The sequence below is a fragment of the Microtus pennsylvanicus genome, chromosome 1 (assembly GCF_037038515.1).
Source record: "Microtus pennsylvanicus isolate mMicPen1 chromosome 1, mMicPen1.hap1, whole genome shotgun sequence".
NCBI lineage: Eukaryota > Metazoa > Chordata > Mammalia > Rodentia > Cricetidae > Microtus > Microtus pennsylvanicus.
Genome location: NC_134579.1, coordinates 17,693,577 through 17,717,023, shown reverse-complemented (window position 1 = coordinate 17,717,023; position 23,447 = coordinate 17,693,577). Strand labels below are relative to the sequence as shown.

General features: G+C 39.8%; 1 protein-coding gene across 2 annotated transcripts in view; it reads right to left on the bottom strand.

Moving 5' to 3' along the window:
* Nucleotides 1–11: 11 nt before the first annotated feature.
* Nucleotides 12–23,447, bottom strand: part of Cxadr (CXADR cell adhesion molecule) — a 55,628-nt gene continuing 32,192 nt past the window's right edge. Inside the window, exons 3-8 of one of the 2 annotated variants that reach the window (XM_075957907.1) lie at nt 22,719–22,923; nt 18,460–18,615; nt 17,646–17,768; nt 17,011–17,149; nt 15,792–15,975; nt 12–554 (exon numbers count right to left, since the gene is read on the bottom strand). In XM_075957907.1, coding sequence (XP_075814022.1) covers nt 519–554; nt 15,792–15,975; nt 17,011–17,149; nt 17,646–17,768; nt 18,460–18,615; nt 22,719–22,923 — 843 coding nt within the window. In that variant the 3' untranslated portion in view covers nt 12–518. Of the gene's footprint in view, nt 555–11,667; nt 15,976–17,010; nt 17,150–17,645; nt 17,769–18,459; nt 18,616–22,718; nt 22,924–23,447 lie in introns of those variants that run through there. The other variant, XM_075957853.1, reaches the window with a different exon arrangement.

Genomic DNA, 23,447 nt, shown 5'->3' with positions numbered 1-23,447 from the left:
ATGTTCCTTTAAAAAAACAACTTTTTATTGAACATGTTCCCCAAAATACACATATCAAAATATACATGTAAAAAAATTATTTACTGGCAGTAACTAGTTGAAAATATAAAATACAACAAAATAACTTTGAACTATCATAATCAATATATATGGGAATTTTGTCACCAGGATTTTGGCCTGTAGTTTCTAGGACACCTGACTTATATGCCTTATACCATTAGAGAAAGCATAAATGTTCTTGTGGCCATTCTTAATCTACCTTGTAAACTAGGTACAGTGGCAAGCACCTGTAATCCCATTTCTTGAGAGGCTGAGGCAAAAATAGCAGGATGTCCGGGCTTATTTAGCTAGACATCAGATTTGATGCCAGCCTGGGCGAGATGAGACCCTGTCTCAAAAACTAAAAATAAGGAGGGGGGGGGGTGATATGCTGTCCTTTTTCCAAAAAGCATTAGTCTTTACTAGAGTTCTAATGTAAAAAATTATAGTACTTCAGATTCTTCAGTAGTCCTTCGTACTTATACCACTGTAATCCCATCGGTCGTGTAAGTGAGCTACAAAGAAAAAAAGAAAGGAAAACCATCTATGAGTTTGGGTATTCTAAAGGAAAACTTAACTAAGATCAGCAATACTTTCCCCATTGTTCTAACCTTCAAATCTTTACTCTGAAATTATTCAACTTAACCAAGAGTGACCACAACTTACTAATTAATAACTGATTAAAAGGCTTTGACTTTACCAAGCATCCCTATTGTCAGGTTTCTTTGTTTCATTTCTTTTGTATTGGTTTTGTGAAATAAGGTTCTCTCTATAGCTCCAGCTGTCTTGGAACTCACCGCTGTGCAGAATAGGCTGGCATTGAATTTACAGAACCACCTGCTTCTGCTTCCTGGGTGTTGGGATTAAAGGTGTTTGCCACCAAGCCTAGCTCTTTTTTCAGGTTTTTGAATTTACTATTTAAGTACAGAAAGTAGGGAGAGTGAAGTTAAAGCTCAGTGGTGTGAAATATGAAGTCTTCTAAGATTTATTATATATACAGTGTTCTTGTCTGAATGTCTGCATGCAGGCCAGAAGAGGGTACCTTATTTCATACAGATGGTTGTGAGCCACCGTGTGGTTGCCAGGAATTGAACTCAGGAGTTTCGGGAGAGCAGACAGTGCTCTTAACCACTGAGCTATCTCTCCAGCCCATGAAGTCTTTTTTTATTTTGCAGTTTACTTTGTTTGCAACTTCATTCTGAACCATATTTTAATCTGCAGAGATTTCTAGTTTTAATCTCAATGTGTTCTAACTTTTTAAGCCTTAATTTTGGCATATTTCTAATGCACAATATCAACTTTACTCCAAATGTTTCCTACTGGTAATTGGCATCACAAGGAAGATTAGTTTTAAAATGAGGTAATAACGTATTTTGACATGGGGGAGTCTTGCTCTGTTTGCCTGGCTTCTCTCCCAATTGCTGATCTCAAATGACCCACCTCAGCACCCTAGTGCTAGGACTTTAGGACTGTCACCATGCCCTACTGAAAAATAAGCTTAACTATTAAGATCATTGCTGGATTTAATGGAAATAGTGACAGATTTATGGGCAGTTACAAGGTTGGGAAGTTTGGAATACTTTCGTAGGGGAAGACAGCATTTGTTCTACTAGTCTGCTTATATTATAGGCATATAAACTTGTTGGGAAATTTGATAGCCGCTGAGGAAGAGAAGCATCAATTTTAGCACTCAACAAACTGAACTCTGCACATTATTACTGCAAAATATGTTTACAGTCAGCAAGATGGCTCAGTGGGTAAAGGCACTTGCCACCAAGCCAGCTAACCCAAATGACGTTAGGAGAGTCGACTCCAGCAAGTTCTCATCTGACTCCACATGAATACTGCGGCACTTGTACATGCATCCTTAAACGTGGTAGAAGTGAATCCTTAATCAGCCCTGCCAGCCTAACCTAATGATGATGCTTGGGGAAAGCTAATGTTTACATTGATTTTTTTTAATTTTACATAAGTGGGTCTTTTGTCTGCAAAAATGTCTGCCTGTACGTCTCATGCCTGGGGAAGCCAGAAGAGGGCATCAGGTCCTCTGGCCCTGGAGTTACAGATGGTTCTTAACCATCCTGTGTGTGCTCTGGAAACCAAATGTGGGCTCTCTGCAAGAGCCAGTGCTATTAACCACTAAGCCGGCTCTCCAGCCCTAGGGAAAGCTAAGTTTTAATTTATAGGCATTTTAGAGAATTTTCTATATAAGACTTTGACATTTATTCTTATTCTAGCTTGTTTTAGAGTTTAAGTTCATATCAAGTAAAGCTTTCAGCAGTAAAGCTTTTCCAGTCTCTTAACTATTGGAAACAAATTACCACTCAGCGGTTGGTTCTTAAGTTCCGGTAGGTATGGGGTACTCCGTAATGGAAATTAAGACCAAGTTAATGTTTCCCTTACAGGATTGATCTAAATGAAGAATGACAGCAACAGCGTAAGTTCAGCTTAAAAACCTGATGAGAGGCTTCAAAGCAGGCGTGGCTGGTGAATGAAAAATGATAATTTGTTTAATTTCCCATTTTGTATTTGTAGGTATAACAGCAAAGCTCTAACTTTTTAGAGGTTAAAGTTGGACATGGATGTTTGGGAAAAAAATGTTCTTTGGTGAGTTCTACAATATCATTAATGAAGTGCTTACTTATGTTGTATATTTTTAACTATATCTAAACTACAGTCCCTTTTTTTGTTTGTTTGTTTGTTTGTTTTTCAGGACAGGTTTTCTCTAACCTTGACTGTCCGAGAGCTCAATTTTAGACCAGGCTGGCCTCGAACTCTGAGATCCTTCTACCTCTGCCTCCCAAGTGCTGGGATTAAAGGCACATGCCACCACTGCCTGGAGGAGTGCATTATGATTTTAATCTAAAGTAAAGCATTCCTGTTAACTTCTAATCCGTCAGTTTTGTGATAATTTGTTTATTCCTCATAGTCATCTCATGATTTGTGCCATTTTCATTTCAGTTAAATAAGGACTCTGAAAGAAGTGAAAGATGTCCAAGATGACAGCAAGCTAAGTAACTTGTGCCTTAATTTAAAACAGATAGGATTAAATGCCTGTGCCCCGTGGTGCCGCAACACTATTTTGTTTCCTGTGTAAGGTCTATCGGGGAATGGGGGGCAGGTGTCAGACCAAGATTGGACAGAGAAACCTAGGCAGAGATTATGATCAATACAAGACATTAGAATTTCTATATTAACCACTAGTTCTTTGTTACAAACTGTCCAGTTATAGCTGAGAAAGGGTACTAAAAATTTGACAGCAGTTTTGTTTCAACTGTAAATCAAACTTGAGCAGCAGTGTGGCCTAGAGGACAGGAAAGCTACTGGCCCAGGAGAAAGATCACACATGAGAGAACAGGAGCAATGCCCAAGATGAGCAAGTCTGCTTTTCTCTTAATTATCAATTTTTGGGTAACTTAGTCTGGAATACAATGTTACCATTACTTTCACAAACATTTTCCCGTATATTCTCTGGAATTAGACTCTGGTTAGTGAAGCGTTAATATGGATGTTCCCATGTAAAATGTGTATACTCTAAACATTGCAGAAATTGCTACCTGTGTATAGCAGAAGGCCATCTTCAATGTACACCAAAACAGAAACATTTAATAGTCATCATAAGCATGGGGACTTAGAGCAAATAATGTCACTCTTACTAGTGTCGTTTGATATTTATTGCATAAAGCAATTTATTCAAAAATCTTAATTGTTTCTACCCTCTAAATGGAATAGCTACAGAAAGAACTGCCATAAGGGTTACAAATAATCATTGAGAACTTACAAATTTCATAGGACTTAAACACTGTTCTGATTTACACACATCAGTAGAGATCATAATTCAGTGAGATGTAATGTTGAAAAGCATCTGCTGTTAACAATCTCATGTACCACTTCTGTAGTACTGAGACCACTATGTATCAGCTTCACTAGTAATCAGGGTTGAAAGATTTATTTAGACATGCAGGATTAGTAATCCCAATTATTGTGTAAACATAAATGTATCTGTTTATTGGAATATCCCATAGTACCCTAAAAATACACACATCTTTGTGATATATCAGTTAAAAATTAAATATAATTTTAAAGGTAATGACCCTTGTTTTTGAGTGAGGACTTGTGGATAAGTAAAGGTTTAGAGGAATCTAACCTTTCGTAAGGTTTTGAACCCCATGGTTTCACCTAGCAGCTATACTCTGAGAAATTTAGTATTTAAACGGGGGGGGGGCTATATCTACTATGTAAAATGTCTACTGTAATATATTTTGGGGTAACAACAACAAAAAAAGCAGCCATAGTAAATGAGCAACTAAATAAAATGTAAAACATCTATTCAAGGTAACATGGAAAGTGCTGTGTGGGTATGGGAAAGGGTTATAATAACAAAGTGTTGGAGGTGGGAACATGAAAATGTCCCGCCTGCCGTGGAGTGTGCATTGTCTGAATGAAACAGTTTGGACGGTGTATTCAGAGGAAGGAGAAAAGGGTTAAATGCAGACGATTTTATTTTTCTGTTCTGCGTCTTATTTCTTTGGATTTTTCTGGTGAGCATTACTTCTCCATTTTTTTTTAACTAGCTTGCTTGCTTATTTATCTATTTATTTATTTCTGTTTTTTGGGGGGCAGGGTTTCTCTGGAGCTTTGGAACCTGTCCTAGTCCTGGCACTAGTTCTGTAGACCAAGCTGGCCTCGAACTCACAGAGATCCACCTGCCTCTGCCTCCCCAGTGCTGGGATTAAAAGCGTGCACAACCACCAGCAGGCTAATTTTATTTTTAAGAGATAGTATAATATGACATTATGATAAAACAAAAACTAATACATTGGAGTTGGACAAGATAGACGGACAGAAGGAAAGAGTCCGAAAGAAGGCACAAGCATCAGAGGCCACTCTTTCAAACACTCAGAAATCCCACAGAACACTAAACTGGAAGCTGTGATTCCATAACTCTTTAACTGGAGGGAGAAAATACAATTTTTTTTTAAGTGCTTTAAGTTCACTGCATTTATTATTAATGAATGCAAGATGAGCTAGCCTATGGAAACACTTGCAGAAAGAGTCTCTATACGAATGCTCTGTTGAAATGTGCAATAGTGAAGGACTGTAATCCATCCATGCTGAGCAGCAGCATGAAGCCAGTGAAAGAATGACCCGAGTCTACTGAAGAGAAGACACGTCCACAGTCCTAGGAGAGGCCTGGTGAAAATACTTTCAAAAGGTGATGAGCATAGAGTGCGCCTTAGAGGACTCTCTGCTTGCTTCTTGGTACAGGGTCTGAGTGTCTCAGACAGTCCAGTCGTCAAACTTGCCATATAGCTGAGAATGACTGAACTCCCAATTCCTTGCCTCTACCCCAGAGTGCTGGGATGATAGGCATGAGCCAGCAGGCCTGGCTTAGAACTTGTTTAGTATGAAATGACTAATGTAAGACACTGGTACCTGCCTGGTGAGTTTATGAGGTACCTGAAAGGGGGACAGTGAGTATAGGAAATAGGACTAATAGTCCCTCCTTATTAGCTCTCCAGGGTGGAATATCTATGAAGTCTCTGCACTTGGGTGGGAGAGACAGGAAGACTGCAAGTTCAAGGCCAGACTACATTATAAGGCTAGGCTCTTACCTCAAAAAAAAAAAAAAAAAGTTGTAGCAACCTGGGAATCAGTATCATTACTATGGTAGTTCATGTGTATGCACATATGTAACAAAATATTTTACGTAACCTATTGGGAATTACGTACAGTAAGTGATTTCCATTTCATGATAAACCTGTGTTTGTCCTTATACTGTCCACCTTATACAGAAGAGAAAGCTGAGTATTTATACTGTCCGGGTACAGTAGCGATGGAACTTTAAACTCGGACATTGAAACTCTAGGACACATGATTTTAAGAGATGGGTGACAGAAGTTTATGCAGTCTTAAATTGTTAATAATACTATGTGATTTTTTTTTTAAGGAAACAATGAGGTATGTATTATTCTGATAGATCTGTTAGGCCAGATTTCAATGAAAAATAAAACACCTATAAAAGTTGGCCACAAGAGGGCATCAGATATTCTTTTTAGTGTCAAAGCTTAAGTTGGATTCCAAGTAATGTCCCCTTGATATGAAAAGTTAGTGGTTACAGTCTGAAGCAATCCTTCCTATAGTAATAGGAATTTTTAAGTTTCCATGGTTGTGTAGAATAAACATTTATTAGTTGTTTTTATGTTAACAGAAGTAATATCTGTTAATAAAATATATGTACAAAAGGAAGAAACCTCTTCATCCCTTTGGTATAACCACTGCTGAAATTGTAGAGGGTAGAGGGGGACATTTTTCCTTCTATACATGTTTTAGTTTTCATATTCAAACTGCCATTATGTATGTTCCTCAATTGGTTTAATGAGGCTTTGTCGTTAGATGTTAAGCTGCAGATGTCTTAGAACTTTGGCATCAAGTGTCTCAGTCTGTCCCTTTATAGGGCTGGTGGTGATAGGGAGTATCCCCTCCATAGTCCAGAAACACAAATTCATCTCCTGACTGCCAGCTTTCACTGTATTGTAAGTAAAGCAGTAAAGTTCAACCAAACAGCCAAATGTGGGTTGTGCATGAAAGGACAAACATGGTTTTTCCATATTATAGAGAACAGCTAAGTGCATCTTCCACAGGAGTAAAAGTACAGTGACCCGGGGGACTGTCAGACGTGCTTGGCCTAGCATGTGTGAGGCCCTGGATTTGAGCTCCAGCTTGGGCTGGGGGAGGGGAGTTCTTTAAATGCCAGGGCTATGTAGTGGATTCCTTGCCAACTGGACTACAAAGGAAGGCCTTTCTCAAACTGTTGTTGTTGTTTTTTTTTTTCAGCTTTTTAGTTCTATCACCTGAAATGTTAGCAAGTGAAACCTGCTTCAGGCTTGCATGATAATATATCCTGCTGATTCTGTCTGCTGCACGTGCCTAAGAAGCAGAGAGATGCTGACCAAGTGGCACACGACTAGGCTCAGAGACCAGGAGACTGGATTTGAAGCCAGCCTGGATTACAGTGAGACCCTGTCTCAAAAACAACAGAAAGTTAATCTAGACAAAAGCAAACACAAGTTTGCTACATTATTTTAAATTTTGATAAGCAAAATAATTCTTTGGTAAACAACTTTAATCATAGCATTTGTAGTACTTGATATACTGACAGGTATTAATATTAAAATACAGGACATAGCAAAGGATTTGCTTTTCAGGTTTAGCGTACACCCTCTTCCCTGGCAGTCAAGAATGGCAAACAAAAAGATTTAACTTTAAAACACATTCCTTAAATGTTTGAATATCAGTGTACTTTTGATTATTAAATTTTTTTATGTACAGATGTTTTTATAATTGTTACATCCTGACAAGTTTGTCATAAGTTGGAACTATTATAAATTGTTAATGCATCTAATATGTCAGTCATGGCTTAGCAACATAGTACATCATCCAGTATCAGTTTGTGACCATGTAGCTGACTGGGAGCTTCAGCTTGCACTGCCTAGCATTGTAGGGAATGTGGTACCTACTTCACAGTCCAAGAAAACACTGAAATTAAATATAATTTTGCTGAATGTATCAGCATACAGAAGGGAAAAGAAAGTCCAAGTTAGGGGCTACACAGAACTTTTCTGTTTGGGGAATGTTGCTCAGAGGTACAAGGTTTACCTAGCATAGTATTGTGCATACTGAGGAAGTGCTCTGCCCTTGAAATATATACATTCCTGGCCCCAGAGTCAGATTTTTATTTTTTCTATTATCTCTCCATATTTAATACAGCCCATGTGTACGACTTACTTAAAATATGGGATCACAGCAAGAATAGCGAACAGTTCGTCCCAAACAGCATTTGCTCTTGTCAGGCACCCCCTGAACTTGGGACCACTGTGATATCAAGATAAGACTCTAGAATACTATTGCTAACAGTGCTTCAAACCTCTAACCGAAGGGGGCAGTGACAAAACTGGCCTTTCTGGCTGTTGTTTCAAGAGAGAAACGGAGAGCCCCACTAACTCGTCACATCTCGTCAGTGTCCTTCAATGCCAAGAAGCCAAGGTTTCTAGAAAATACTGGACAAGAATCAAAAGACAGCCTTTGTTTTATGAGGCCTTGTAAAAGCAAAACCTTTCTGGGTCTTGCCTTTTTTATATGTATACAGTGATGAACCAGATAACATAATATAGTAATATTTCTGATACAGATTTAATTTACCTTTATCCAAGTTAAAAACAACTACCTATAAAATCCCAACTTTTATCAAACTTTTCTTCCCAAACATGCCCCCTGCTTTGCCATTATGAGAGCACTACTTCTAACTTCCAAATGTGCAAATGTGAAAATATCAAGAGCCATCTGGGTTTACACAACAGTATCCACATGAGTACAGGATGAGACAGTACAGCACCCTCCCTTAGAAGACCAGCTTTGTGGTATCATACAGTCAAGATAAGACAGACTGTGCATCTTCAGCAAAATTGTATTAGCAAACTAGTTTGTGATCATAATGGATCCTTTTGTAGCACAATTAAGTGCAGGCAGTTGAAGTCCATTCTGTGGGAGGTGATAACGGTATGAATAGCATTTCTGCTCAAGGGCTCACTGTAGGATTCTTCAACATGGCCTCAAAGAAGCCAAAAGAATTCCATGAGACACCTGAGATTTCATGAACACAGTAGTGCTCAGGGCTCATAAGCCATCGTCTTTAACTGTAAAGAAAATGTATTTAAAACAGGCAGTCCCTGGTGTTTTAAGGGTGGTGGAGTCCATTTCACCCTTTCGGTGTGAACAAATCACTGGTGGCTTAGATGTACTGATGAACTTGAGGTGCTGCTTGAGTGCTAAAGTGCGTGACTTACAGAAGTAGTAATGTGTGCTGTAGAAAATGTCATAAACTACCACCCCAAAACTATCTCTTGAAGTTGGGTGTCATTCCTGCAACTATCATAGTTACATTCTTTTAACATTTTAAAGTCTGTTGGCATTCCTTTTTTTTTTATTGTAAATTTTGACTTGCTATCTTACTTTCACTTAACTATGGCATATTGCTTGCCCATAACATAAGAAATTTCAATCAAACTCAAACACTCTGAAGTCTTGTTAACACACAGTACATGCTTACTTTGCTGTGATCATGACAGAGAGCAAGCATCTTGGTCGTCAGGGCAAGACCTCATCTCTGCTTGGTTAACTTTAATTTAGATTTGTGTTATGTTGTTTCTGTGAGTTGCTCTAGTCTTCAAATGTAAATCCTGGTGTGTGTTAGAAGATTCTCAGCTTTGCAATAGTCTATACAAGTTGCAGTTGCTGGTTTTGATTCCTTTGTCCTCCCAATGCTTCCTGGAAATGTTCTTGCTGTTTTGACAGTTCTGGGACTATGTGATAGGGAAAGTGCCCTACTTTAACATTAAAAGAACAGTGCCAGGGGCCAAAATTCATCTTGGAATAGTGTGTAACAACTAACCCAGTATGCCACCTAATCACATTTTCTTTTCAAGGGCAAAGCAATTCATACTTCACCTAGTTTGTGCTGTTTTTATAAAGCTGCTGAAGGTAGAAATTCCAGCCTGGTCTACAGAGCGAGATCCAGGACAGCCAGGGCTACTCAGAGAAACCCTGTCTTGAAAAACAAACAATAAAAAGGAAATATGGACAGAGACAGGAATTCCAGAAGAAAGACAATGTGAAGAGAATTGGGAGAAGACCCATGGACAAGCGAAGTATTGATGCCTGGAACCATCCATCTCCTAGCTCCCAGAGGTCCCTGCTACCACCTTCACTGGCCCTCTGGTCTTCAAAACTCTGAGGCATGAAGTCTGCTACTTAAGCCTTACCAGTTGTGGTAGTTATGGAAGAAAGCCCTAGCAAACAAATACAATTACACGAAGAGAACTCACTCATAACTATTCCAGAAGACCAGTCATCGACTTGAAGGCCACTGACATAGTGCTCTAGTGTATTCTAAAAACTAGAGTTTAAGGAGTAGTGTTCTGGGTATCTTAGCAGGCCTCCCTTGATTTTTATACCAAAAGAAGTATTAGGATATCAAAATCAGCCTACACACTACCTTGACTAGCATTTATTTCTCAAGCCTTTATTAGCTCTTTAAATCAACCAAGGAAAGCATTTCTGTTCTCGTAAGGCAGCACCTTTCCTTTCTGTACAAATGCTTATCAACACTGAAGAGTGAAGTGTGACTTCACTTCTACTTCAGAAACACCAGCAAAGCTAACTAAACCTGAGCTTGCTTTCCGGGCCTGACCTGATCTTTTGACTCTTGCCACTACTGCATTTTGGAATTATATTCAGTTATGCATTAGACATACACTAGACCATTTTTTTCTTTAGTAATAAGTTACTTTGAGTATTTATTTCAGTGTTTATTCAGTTTTGCTCTGACTCAATTAGCCAGGAATATCATATGATCTTTAGAGTCATTAAGTCAGTATGGTAATAAATTAAAGACATTCAATTATGCACTGTAGTTTCACTTGGCATTTTATTGTATGTGGACTTTGAAATTCAGACTTGAAATTCTGTGTATCATTGTCAGCATCTCAGATATCAAAGTAAATGCAAAAATTCTCAATCGTGTCAGTTCTCTTTAAAACCTGACATCTCATGAAGTAGGTGACTATCACCATCTTAAGCTCCATGAAACCTGCAGTTAAGTGAAGCAAGCAGTAATCAGAATTCAAACATGACTTCCTTATATCCTGTGCTTGTCATGTTAGCCCCAGAAGAAAACTGCACATTTACTGTAAACCACTCAAGTTGACCTCATTAGACTTCTACCCTGGGCAGTGCAGGGACAATAGCAATGTTTAAAGACATTTCATTGTAACAACTGGGCTGGAGGCAAGGGCACTACTGACATCTACCAAGTAGGAGCCACTACCATTCCACAGTGCACAGGACAGTTGTCTACACGTAACTATCCTGCCCAAAATGTTGACAATGTTAAGGCTGACAAAACTTAGTCAATATCCAGATTACTCCTTGACATTCTTACAGAAACTTCAGCAGCCCCCTTTTCTTGACATCAACATTTCAAGCCTATAAAATGTAGCTTTAAACCATAAGGCTTGTTCCTGTGACTTGAATGTGTATGCTCTCCTGAAATTCTTAACGTTGAACTCTCAGTGGCTAATGTGATAGGAAAGGAAGTTTGGAAAGTGAAAGTCGTGAGGGCTCCACCCCCTTGATTGGAGTAAATGTCCTTGTGAAAAGGCATGTCCTATTCCATCTTGGGAAGACATGATAGAACAAGCCCTCCATACTTTCCTCGGGCTATGGCGTGGGTTTCCCAGCCTCCAGAACTTAGCAGTTTCTTTATAAAAAGCCCAATATAAAACAATCCTTTAATGCAGCGGAGAGACCAAAACATGTCTGTGTCAAATGTATTTATACACACTTTTCATTCATCTGAAAAACATGGGATTATTTCCAAAATTATGGGATTCCAGAAACTTCATTTTGTATACTAGCAAACACATAAACTAGAATGGCTTATATGTGTGTTTAATCTATGATGATAAGCCTTTGTTCTTGTTCAAGGGATATGGGGATACAGGAAAGCATACTGAAGCTTTAGTGGATGTCTGTAAAAGCAAAATAAAGCCACACCACAAGGCAGAGGACTACTTTCTTGATTTTATTTCAAAAGTACACAAGGTCACAAAACTAAGAGCAAGTTGCTGTTTTTAAACAAAATTGTTTTTACAAACTTTGGATATGTAAGCCAGAAATTTTTGTAAGACAAAATCCGAAAATGACACTACCCATACTGTACTTTGCAAATGTGGGGTGTCAAATTGTATTCTTAGTACAATTGTATTTATTGTCAAAATTCACAATTAGGGACAAAAGTAAGACAATCGGTGAATTGTGGTCATTAAACAAATGAGCAGAAACCAGAGAGCTCATGTTTGGCAAAGCCTTTGGTGTCTAATACCAAGGCCAGCTGATGGTGTCTGTATTCTAAACTACAAACTCTGGCATATATTTTGTAAGCTTGATCTTAGAGCTTAGCATCAAATTCCAGAAGGAAATGCTTGGGTCTTCCAAAAAGAGAAATAACCACAACTCACAAATTTATGTATTATTATTCCCTTTCTGTAATATTTTCAAAAGGAGTCTTGCTCAAATATGTATTATTTTAGAGTCAAAGTAGACAGAGAACAAATTCTACTGCAGAACATGTTGCCTTTATTGCTGGAATATCCAGAGGCATTTGAAATACTAAAACTTGCCCAGAACATTTATACTACCAAACACAAGGATGTTATAAAGATATGTACACATATAATATATATAATTTCACAAACCACTTAAAATTGTGCCAGCATTTTTCTACACACTACTCTGCAAGTGACACATTTAAAGCATTCACCACATAAAATAAGGCAGCTCAGTGCACTCTAAACACTCACTGTTGAAACAGAACTCAGAAGAAAACGAAAACCTATGAACATTCACATAGCTTCAAATTTACATGCTGTGTACAGACAGTAGGTATTAATAAGCCACACATTATTAAAGAATAGCCAACTCCATGCATTCAGTTCTTTCTAATCAGAAGTTTACTTGCCTCTTCACTTAAATTCTAAATTCCCAGGGCTCAATCTGAAATCCCTTAAAAGAATTCAGATTCAAACCTCAGTCTTTGCCATTGGAGGCAAAGCACTCTATCACTGAGTTCAAGCCCCGGGTGTTAGGTCTTTCAGTGTAGCTCAGGCTTGCTTTCAACAGGCTACTGGCCTCAAATCCAAGATCTTCCTGCACCTCTAGAGTTCTGGGATCAAAGATACACGTACAATCACAGGCATTTCCATAGTCAATATGGATCTTTCCCCCTAAACACACTCAAGTCTGTGTTATTTATTATTCTAATTCTTGGCAGATAACTCAAACTGAAGGAAATGCTTGTCTATGGAACGGGTCAGGGAAATCAAGACTTGTGAGCAGCAGGGAAGGCTTTCAAACAGGAAAATAGCAGAAAGATTATCAATAACAATACTCAAATTTCTGTGTTCCAAGCACAGACTGTTATCCAGTGTCATTTCTGTCCAGATTGCCCCATGTAACATTAAAATATGGTGCTGAGTCTCTGACGTCTAAAGTGGAATCAAAAAAGGCCTGCTGTGAAGACAGTGCTGGCACTGACTTGCTGGTGCTCTAGTTTGAACACATTAATTAAGATGTTGAACTCTTGATCACAAGTATTAAGTTGAGATACTTGCTCCCTGGTTCAGTTAAAATCATCAGTGAGAATTGTTTGGGAAACTAACTGAAACTTACAATGAGAATAACTGCACACCAAAGCCTAAAATTTAACTGTATCACTGATTCTATATCTTACTGGCCTCTTTTTTTTCCCTCCAGTTTTTTATTGTTTTGTTTCTCAAATAAGCTTGTCTTTCAAATTTTAGTTGCTACAGATCTGGACTGAAATACTCAGATACTCTAGGTTTTCTTTGCCTTTAAATCTTTAAATAAATACAAAGTATAAGGAAAGGAAAAGATTACACACATCTATTTTCTATAGTAATTTCTACCTAGCATAATCTCCATTATGTAAAAATCATTAGAATTTACATTCTAATTTATTCTTGTTAGATCTTATAAAAATGCCAAATATCTGACAGCCAAACGTGGCTATTGTTATAAATCAGAAACAATCAAAAGAGTACTGGGTATGTGATTTTTTTTAATCTTTATATAAACAATAGTATCACTTAAGTGACATCAAAAACAGAGCAGAGGAGAAGAGGCAAGGCTGAGACTGTAAAGGCGGAAAGGGGGTCACAGTGATGTGCTTTTGGAAATAGTACCTTCACCTCTAGCACCTTCCAGGTAGGTGGTAGCCAGCTCATAGGCACCAGGAAGTCATAGTCGAAACTAAATTACCCAAAAAGGCACAGATGAAACGACACAAATATAAAAAGTAATTTCATGTGAGGTTAGAACCTACTTTACAAAATGCTTCCAAATATGTAAAACTGTACACTAATCCATTACATGGACATTCAGCTTAAACTCACCATTATAATGTATACACAATACTCTGCCTAATTGTAAATGCATGCAACATTAATTTTTAATGTAGCATTTACCAGCGCAGCACCTGAAGAGATTAACAGAAAACGATTCCCTGGGGGAAAGGTTTTAGAGTTAATGAAATCTTATATTACAGACTATATCTACTATAAAGAAACTGCTGGCTCATTATACTCTACACACACTCCCTCACAATCTTAAGGGAAATACAATAAATTCACTTTTCTCTACAAAAACTATATTTAATACATTTGGCAGATAGGAGTATTCCCTTTTACTCCTTTTAAAATTTCTTTTAAGAGTAAGTCACTTTCACAAAATTAAGACTCAAAACTTGATTTGTGAGAATAGGCAGGTTTGGCCACAGGACAGCAAACACATTGCCCAAGTTTGGAATTCAGGGCTGGTGGAAGACACTTAACTTGCCTCAAGTATATTTGTTCACTGAGTCTTGGAGAAAAATAACCTCCCAGAACTGTACTCCAGATAGTAAGCCTACATTACATGTCTCTACAACATAAAATATGCAGTACAGTCTGCCACAAAACGAAAATACAAATTTAAAAATCGGTAATTAGAGAATTCTCATCTATAACTGCCAGATGATAAATTAACATTTTTTTGTTGTCTTTTCTTTCGTTTTTTAATTGTAAAACATCACCGAAAGTGGAAGGCCAGTGTTCAGTTGTGGACTGACAAATCCTGTATCCTCAATCTGTCTGGTCAGTTTTGCAGACGTCCACAGGACCCGAGGCACCGGACATACTCAGGGTTTCATCTCTGTATGTGGTAGAAGCAAATGCTTCTGCCGAATCTCAAATGTGCTTCTTTTCTATAGCACATAAAAAGTTACTACTTCCTGTTGCCTCTGCAGTCTATCAGTTAAAAATACTTAAACTGTTCTACAGCCAGGATAGTAATACAGACTTGTAATCCCAGCATTCAGGAAGCTGAAGCAGAAGGATCATGATTTGAGGCCAGCCTAGGCTACATACTAAGACCCTATGTCAAAACAAAACACAAAAAGGAAAGAAAGAAATCATTTCGTGTTTACGAATGACTCAGCAATGAAACTAGTCATTTTTATAAAACACTGTAGTGTCTCCTACTCAGAGAGATATCCCAAATACACTTAAAATTCTCAGAAAGATTATAAAAGAAATTCAAATGTTGACATTTTTCCATGGATGTTTCTGAAATTTAGGGGATACTATTGTTCATAACTAAATAAGACTACAAAATACCATTCTTTAGATGATTCAAGTATCAATTTGGCAAGTATGTAAATTCACAAATTTCTTCACCTATGACATCATATTCAAAGTGCCATATCTTTCTTAAGCATTATTTATCGAGATGCCATTGAAATCAACTTAAGAAATCTCATCTTTTCCAGATGATAAATGCCATTGCTATTAAGTCTTTACTGTTACGCTATAATTAAAGAAAATCTGTGGAACGTGTTTCTTATACTTTCTTATTAACTTCATGTGTGTGTGTGTGTGTGTGTGTGTGTGTGTGTGTGTTTATTGGGGCTGCTGTTAACAAAATTTAGACTAGAATAAGTTTTGATATATAAAGAGAAGAAATGACCCATGGGAAACAGAAGAGAGAGACGCCGAGTTCTATACTATAGACCCATCCTTGCTTTGTGCTGGAATCATCACAGGAACCGCCCCCATTCGACTTAGATTAGGGGCAGCTACCTTAGCAGGTGCCAGAGTCGGGCTCTGAGGAGCACGTTCAAAGTCTTCACTGGGGACTTGGTTATACTGAGTCTTGGAATACCCTTCTATGTTGGAAGGAGACATGGATCCCAAGGAGGAGTGGTTGCTGCCAATGTAGCTCCTGGCAGTGGATGTCCGACTCTTTGGAGGTGGCACATCTTCCCTGCAAAATAAAGTCCAACACATGCTATAAAGCTAGTTTCTAAAAACCTACAATTATATAAGCTACGCATTAAGGGTAAGTACAAAAATACAAAACAAAAAGGAAAAGAAAGGAAAAAAATGAACAAAGCAAGGCCTGACATTAATTGTGTGCCTGCCCCAATATATTGTCTTGGTCAAAGCACAAAAGTCAGTTAATGAACTATGGTTTTTGTATAAATGCATATGGCTTGGGTAATATCTAATGAGGAAGGAATGTCAGTTTCATATACTAGCATCAGAGATCATCTAGTTAGCCATTCCATTAACAGTAGTAAATAAAGCACTGACAGATAGAATAGATTTCTATCCCCAGAGGAAGGAAAGAATCCCTTTCTGCTGTAAAAGTTCTCTAAGACTTGAGCTAGAAATGACATATTTCTGTTTTCAAAACCCGAGAATTCCTACCTAAGAATTTTCATCAAGCACTGACATGATAAACTCCAAACACTTTGGGCGCATCTTTAAAAAATGAGTGCTCCAATCTCTGCGCTCCAGACCCAACAGCAATTTCTGGGTAGCTAATCTATTTAAGTCATATGTATTTTTTCTTAAAGTATAATTCTAGTACAAACCTACCAATTTAGAATATTTGAGAAAATAAGCTATGTGTGCACCTGTGACTCCACCATTAGGTGACTGGAGCACAAGGGTTATGAGTTCAAGGTCAGCTTGGGCATCTTGGTGAGCCTGTCTCAGGAAGAACAACGGCACTGCATTACTGGTTTCACAAACTACCCCCATCACTTGTGAATATCAAGTCCCCTCACATGAAAGGTCAGGCATTCTCGAGACAACCATTTTGTGAGCTTCTCAAAATAGGAGAAGAAGATCTGAACGGTGGTCAGGTGGATGCACTGGAACATGGATGTTTGGAAAGGATCTGAAGGGAGGAATCAAAGTTGGTGCCCAGTTTTCATGCTCATTCGAGTGCTTCCAGAACTGATTTACAGACGTAACTGTTGTATACCTGTCAGGTCTACTTTCGCTTCTTTACCTGATATCATGATGGACTTCCTTTTCGTACTTCTCTTCTCTGCGTTTTCTATGACAGCAGAAGAGGATGGCCCCGATGAACACGAGAGCCAGCAGCGTGCCTATGACGGCTCCCGCGATCGTTCCAGCTCGATTTGAAGCTAGAATATGATTTCAACAGAATCAGTAGGAAGAAGAAAACCCACAACACATGGCTTAGTACTGAAAATATGGCATATATACATAGGTTCATTTCATTGCATGTATTAACTTATAGAAGGCAGATCAGCAAGGCTTCTGTCTAGCAAGAAAAATGTGTAAAAACATTTTTTGAATGTTGTATCACCAAAATTTAAAAACTGATGTAATTTGAGTCAAAGTCATCTTGATTGACACATGAAAAATGTTACAAGCTTCTTGCACTTTAATGGCTAAATAGTGTGCCAAAGCTGATTTGATGACTTTTAGCTACTAAAATGATGGTCTTGTTGATAAAGTGTAGTGTCTTGTCTTCTGCACACACTAAAAGAGTCAGTAAAAACCCCCAGTGCTCTAATCAAGATGAGCATCCTTGCCTGTAATACACCCTTGCTGACTAAGCTAAATGAGGCTATGAGATTCTACCAGAAGCAAAGCAGATGAAAAAAAGCCACTTACGAGGGACCACATCCAGACGCAGCATACACTGATCAGAGCCCACTCTATTCTGGACTGTGCAACTGTATGTTCCAGAATACTCAGAACTGGCATTTTTCACAGATATAACGGGTGAAGTCATTTCTATGGAAGAAGAGGCAGGGAAGCAAATCAGTTTTTACAGGCTGCATTACTCTCAGTATTTAAAAAAGCTAATAAACCTTACGGAAGTTTGACAAAGCAGTTAAGAGATAGACAATGTTGCTGCAAACAGGCTGCCAGAGGCAGAAGCCCATGTTCAGATTCATGCAGTCGGCCTGCAGGCCCTACAAGCAAGCTTACAGTTACCACGATCCCTTAGCCGCAGCCTCGGCTAAAGCAAAGTGCTTGGTCCACTCTATAGCAGTTATATTATCGGATGCATGATTATATTTAGCCAAGTTGAGACTTTTTAGCTCATATCACTTCCCATATGTTTCTTGGTTTAAACCTATAGGTAAGTTACTGTAACAGAGTAAGAAGCTGGGCAGAACCATGATGACCCCACTCTGATGCTTTTCTACTGAATTTTGGCCTTGAACATTTCTCAACATGGAAACAAAAACAAAAAGACCAAAAACGATCTGCCACAGTAAATATTAGATTAGTAAATATCCTAATATTTCTTCTTCGAGGACACTTGGTTATGATTATGAAATACTAAATACCTTTCATGGTGATTTGGACCATTCTACACAGACCAGGGAATTTAAAATGTAATATATACATACAAACACTACTAGGTTTAAATCCAAATCAGCGGCCCAAGGGTACCATTCTGCATCGGAAGCAGTACCTGCTAACCATGGAGTAGGCATTCTCTGGGTGTCTGACAATTTCTGCCATTCATACCGCAATGGAAGTGAACCTTCTTTTGGTTCACATTTTAGTTTGAAGTCATTTCCAATCTCTTCTGATCCATCCACAAAACATCTTGTACCGGAAGGCTTAACTGAACAAGAAGGAAACAAATTACAGCTTTATCTAAGAAAATGGGATTGGTTTTTCTAACAGATTACTTAAGCACAAAGTACGATGCATAGCCACTGCCTCCTTTATCAGCCACTGCTGGGCTCGGAATGGACAAGGGAACAAAGAATGACATGTTGTCAACACTAGTTTATGCAGCTTTATCAAACACAGACAGTCACGAGCTCAGGCAAGCAGCCATTGCGTAAAGTTTGGCGACATCTCAAATGCAGCTCAGCTCTGTGCACGGCCATTCCATAGGCACACGTCAAAAAGCAGGGGGTGAGGCTGGGTGATGATGCTCCCGGAAGCTACCCTCCATTCCTTACCTAGTCTCTGTCCTTGAAATGCAGCCATCTGTGAGTACGTGCCAAGTCATATCTCTCTAGGTGTCATTACTGGACAATCGACACTTAGTAACAACGCTGATAACTGGGACAATCCACTTTAGTGCAGCACAGACCATTGAATTTAGGTATTTACATGAATTCAAATCCATTCAGACAGCAGTCACAAAAAGTAAATTGGAGGTTATCTTTCCGACCTCGGAGCAAAGGTTTAGAGCAACATCTAATCTCATTACCTGCAGCTTACCCCAACTCTGGCCTAATATCCTGGTATTGCACCATTCTGCAGCCCATTGAGGCATGGCATTTATGAAGTAAAATTGATATGTTAGTAAAATGGATTTAACAAATGTGTTTACATTGCACTGTTTCATACTCTAATAGGCAACTGATTTCAGAACCCTAAAAGTATACAAATATGAGGATTTCCAACTATTTTACATAAAATGACATAGTTTTTCACTTAACCTACTATGGCTTAAGACTTCAAATTACCTAGACATTGTTTGTAATACTTACTACAATATAAATGATCCTTAGTTGTTATAGTGCTTATGACTGGAGAAAAAAATCATTAAAAGTCTGTATACTCCATGTACGTAAATGTTTCCAAATATTTTTTGATCCATGGTTGGTTCAGCGTGAGGTATGAAACCCAGGGATACAAAAGGCTGACTGTAGACCTACTGAGCAGCAGTCACGGCTGCAGCCAGCTGGCTGACTGCAGACCTACTGAGCAGCAGTCACGGCTGCAGCCAGCTGGCTGACTGTAGACCTACTGAGCAGCAGTCATGGCTGCAGCCAGCTGGCTGACTGTAGACCTACTGAGTAGCAGTCACGGCTGCAGCCAGCTGGCTGACTGTAGACCTACTGAGCAGCAGTCACGGCTGCAGCCAGCTGGCTGACTGTAGACCTACTGAGTAGCAGTCACGGCTGCAGCCAGCTGGCTGACTGTAGACCTACTGAGCAGCAGTCACGGCTGCAGCCAGCTGGCTGACTGTAGACCTACTGAGCAGCAGTCACGGCTGCAGCCAGCTGGCTGACTGTAGACCTACTGAGCAGCAGTCATGGCTGCGGCCAGCTGGCTGACTGTAGACCTACTGAGCAGCAGTCATGGCTGCGGCCAGCTGGCTGACTGTAGACCTACTGAGCAGCAGTCACGGCTGCAGCAGCTGGCTGACTGTAGACCTACTGAGCAGCAGTCACGGCTGCGGCCAGCTGGCTGACGGGTCAGATTTCTATCCCGTAGCATAATCTCTCCTTCTGGAACCATGACTGTAGTGAAGAATGGTACGTGTTGTGTGGTCTTTCATTCCATTACGTTTTTTTATGAGTAAACAATGCTGTGCGTATGAGAAATCATCTGTGGGAGATATGATTACTATGCCACTGCATCAGCACATCCTGAGTGTGGCTGCCCCGTCAGCCACCGAGGAAACCTGGAGTCTGGGGACAGACAGGAGCAAGCGAGGAGTCTGCAAAATCAGAACGAACCGCCAGGGGAAGTACTACACAACAAGACTACATAAGAAGCGAAAACCTGGAAAGAATTTGGGGGTATTCTTAGAAAAGCAGACATGGGCTCTTGGGCAGCTATTTCTGAGGAGAGAGCAGGGGAGAGGGGACTAAACACGGAGTGGGAACTGTCAGGAGGGAGGGGCCCTAGTGAGGGGGTGGTGCAGGATCAGTCTGGGAGCAGTGCTAGCCAGACAGTAAGGCATTCTTTTCATTTTGTTCTAAGACCTTAAGAAACACCATGTTTGCTATGAAGTCTCTGGTTGCTTTACCATCTGGCTTGCCAGGCTGATAAGTACCAGGGCTGGTGATTGACCCCCAGTCTAAATCAATTCTCATGCTTCCAGACTTACATGGCATTTCCTCGTTTCCCATTCTGAATAAAAGTGGGTACTGGAACACTCACGCACACACTAACTTACAGGCCATCCCTGCTGCTGTCATCAGTGTGCTTAGCCACACTGCCATCATGGCTGTTCCCCCCACACACACACAGGAAGCATGCCTGTCCACAGTTACTCTGAGAATAGCTACGCAAATCCTATTGCTTCCCAATGTACCCTTTCCCAAATTTTGATAGCCAGCCATCAATCCCATTGTGAATAATACGCACACCAGTATGAAATGCTCTACAATGTATCTGAACCCAGTATTTCCAGGATAGTGCTGAAAGAAGGGATACACAGAGTCACCTGTCATCTGCATCAGAATATGAGAAAGAGTTCAGAGTTCTGCTTTAAAGGAACCATTACCAGCATAGCCATTTACAAACATAAAGGTCAGTCCATGCTTACATGATATAAACATAGCATTTCAACGATACCCCCTTCCCTTCTCTGGAACCGTATTCAGTCTCACTTTCACACAGAAAATGCTTTTAACTAGAGCCATTTTAAGACGGTGTGTCTATACGATCAGGACCTCTTAAGTGCTAAGGAGGCCAGCAACTAAGACAACCTCAGCAGCTGCCATTAGGATGCTATCACAGCTCCCAGTCCCCGACTGCTCACACAGGCATGCTGTATCAGAGGCCTTGGCTAGGAACACTTACTGATCCTACCCTAAACTAAAGCCAAGTCATAGAGTTTGACAAGAGTTAAATCTCTGATTTAATGTATCCCCAAGACTATCTTAAGTAATTCTCGCCATCAGCATTTCCTACAAAAAGTGGATCTCGCTGAACCTAAGACTTTGAGTCCCAAGGCAGGAAAATTACTACCGTGACACAGCTGACTGCAGCGTTGTACTTCAAGGAAACCAGCCGCACTGCATATACAGCCTGCCACAAGGAAGTTTTAGAGATATATGTGAGTTATAGCCTTCCAGAGCCTCCCACACTGAAGAGGTCAACTGCACACACCGTTGCGGATTCTCAAGGTGAATGAACAGCCTCTGCAGTCTTTGACAGCTTACTACGAAGCTGACACTTACTAAGAAGTGGCTAATCAAAGAGAGTAACGAGGCATCCCAGCAACTGATCCCCTCCGCTGGCAGAAACAGTGACAGCAAGGAGGAAAATAATGCCTCAGTCCTTATCCCAATTCTTTCCAGCACAGTCTATCTCCTCCAATTGAAACACTCCAGGGATTTGGGGCTGGATGGACAGCTCAATACTTATTAAAGCTCTTGCAGAGCACCCGAGTTCAATTCACAGCACCCACATCTGATAGTTCCTAACTGCATTTGACTCCAACTCCATGGACATCTGATGCCTCTGGCCTGTAGAGGCAGTGGTACACACAGAGACCCACGTACACATAATTCAAAATAAAACAAATCTTTAAAAATATAAATAAATACTCTCAGTAATCAATCATAGAAATCTCATTTATCCTTAGAAGCTAATCAACCAAAACAACTTGATTTTATGGTAATTGACCTAGTATCATCAATCCCTTCACAAGAATGGAGGCTCCTTAAACATAATTATCTAAAATATCTACCACTTCCTAAGCCTCAATGAGTTTTGGTAGCAACACACTCAAACCATAGCCGAGTTCTTCTCCCATTACCTACAACCCTTTCACTCAATCACTTCACAAGTACGCAGTCCTCTTCCTTTCTCCATTCAGAGAAATACAAGGACTAACTCTACTTTTCGCTGCCTGGGGACATCATGTTGTCATGAAACCAGTTCTGTCTTCCGCGAATGCTGATACTACAGGCTGTCGCCACTTTCCCTGGACCCATGTGGCCCCCATCGACACAAGGAATGGTAACTTACCAAGGACAGTCAGCAGAACTTTCTTATTTGCAACCCCAGGAGCTTTCTTCACTTTGCACTGATACGTGCCAATATCGGACAACTGCAGATTGGTTACATTTATAGACGCATCACCAGACGTGACGTCGTTACTCGTGAAGTGCACTCGTCCCTTCAGATCCGGGTAGTAGTTATCATAAATCTTGTCTCCAGAATACAAAATAATCTAAGACAAAAGCAAAATCAAACAAAGACATAACAAAAGGCCAAAGCTACCTTATTTCATAACTGTCCGCATTGCCCAGTAAGATCCCCTCTTCCTGTTCTGAGACTCAAGGGCAAAGAGTGGACCCAGACTCAAACAGCAGGGCCACAGTCGGGACCTCTACAGGTGACTTTCTTATCTGAGCAGGATGGGGAAATGACACACAAGAATATCTTGCTTTCTCCCAACGTTAATGCAAAAAAGCAAAACCAGAAAACTGTTGTATTCTGAAACTCCAGCTATCTAATACACAAGATAAGAAAGCCAAGAGATCAAATGGGACTGAGCTGTGGCTCGTGCTCCACTTCAAACAGGTAAACCAACGTGGAACAGGATTGCATACTGTGCCCTACACTAGCCAGAAACAAACAAAAACCCCACCCGCAAACACAACCATAATCGACACAAAAACTTCTTGCCTGGGATGTTAATTTTGTACCGTACAGCTGAAAAATGTCTCCCAAGGATATCATTTTGCTGAGTTT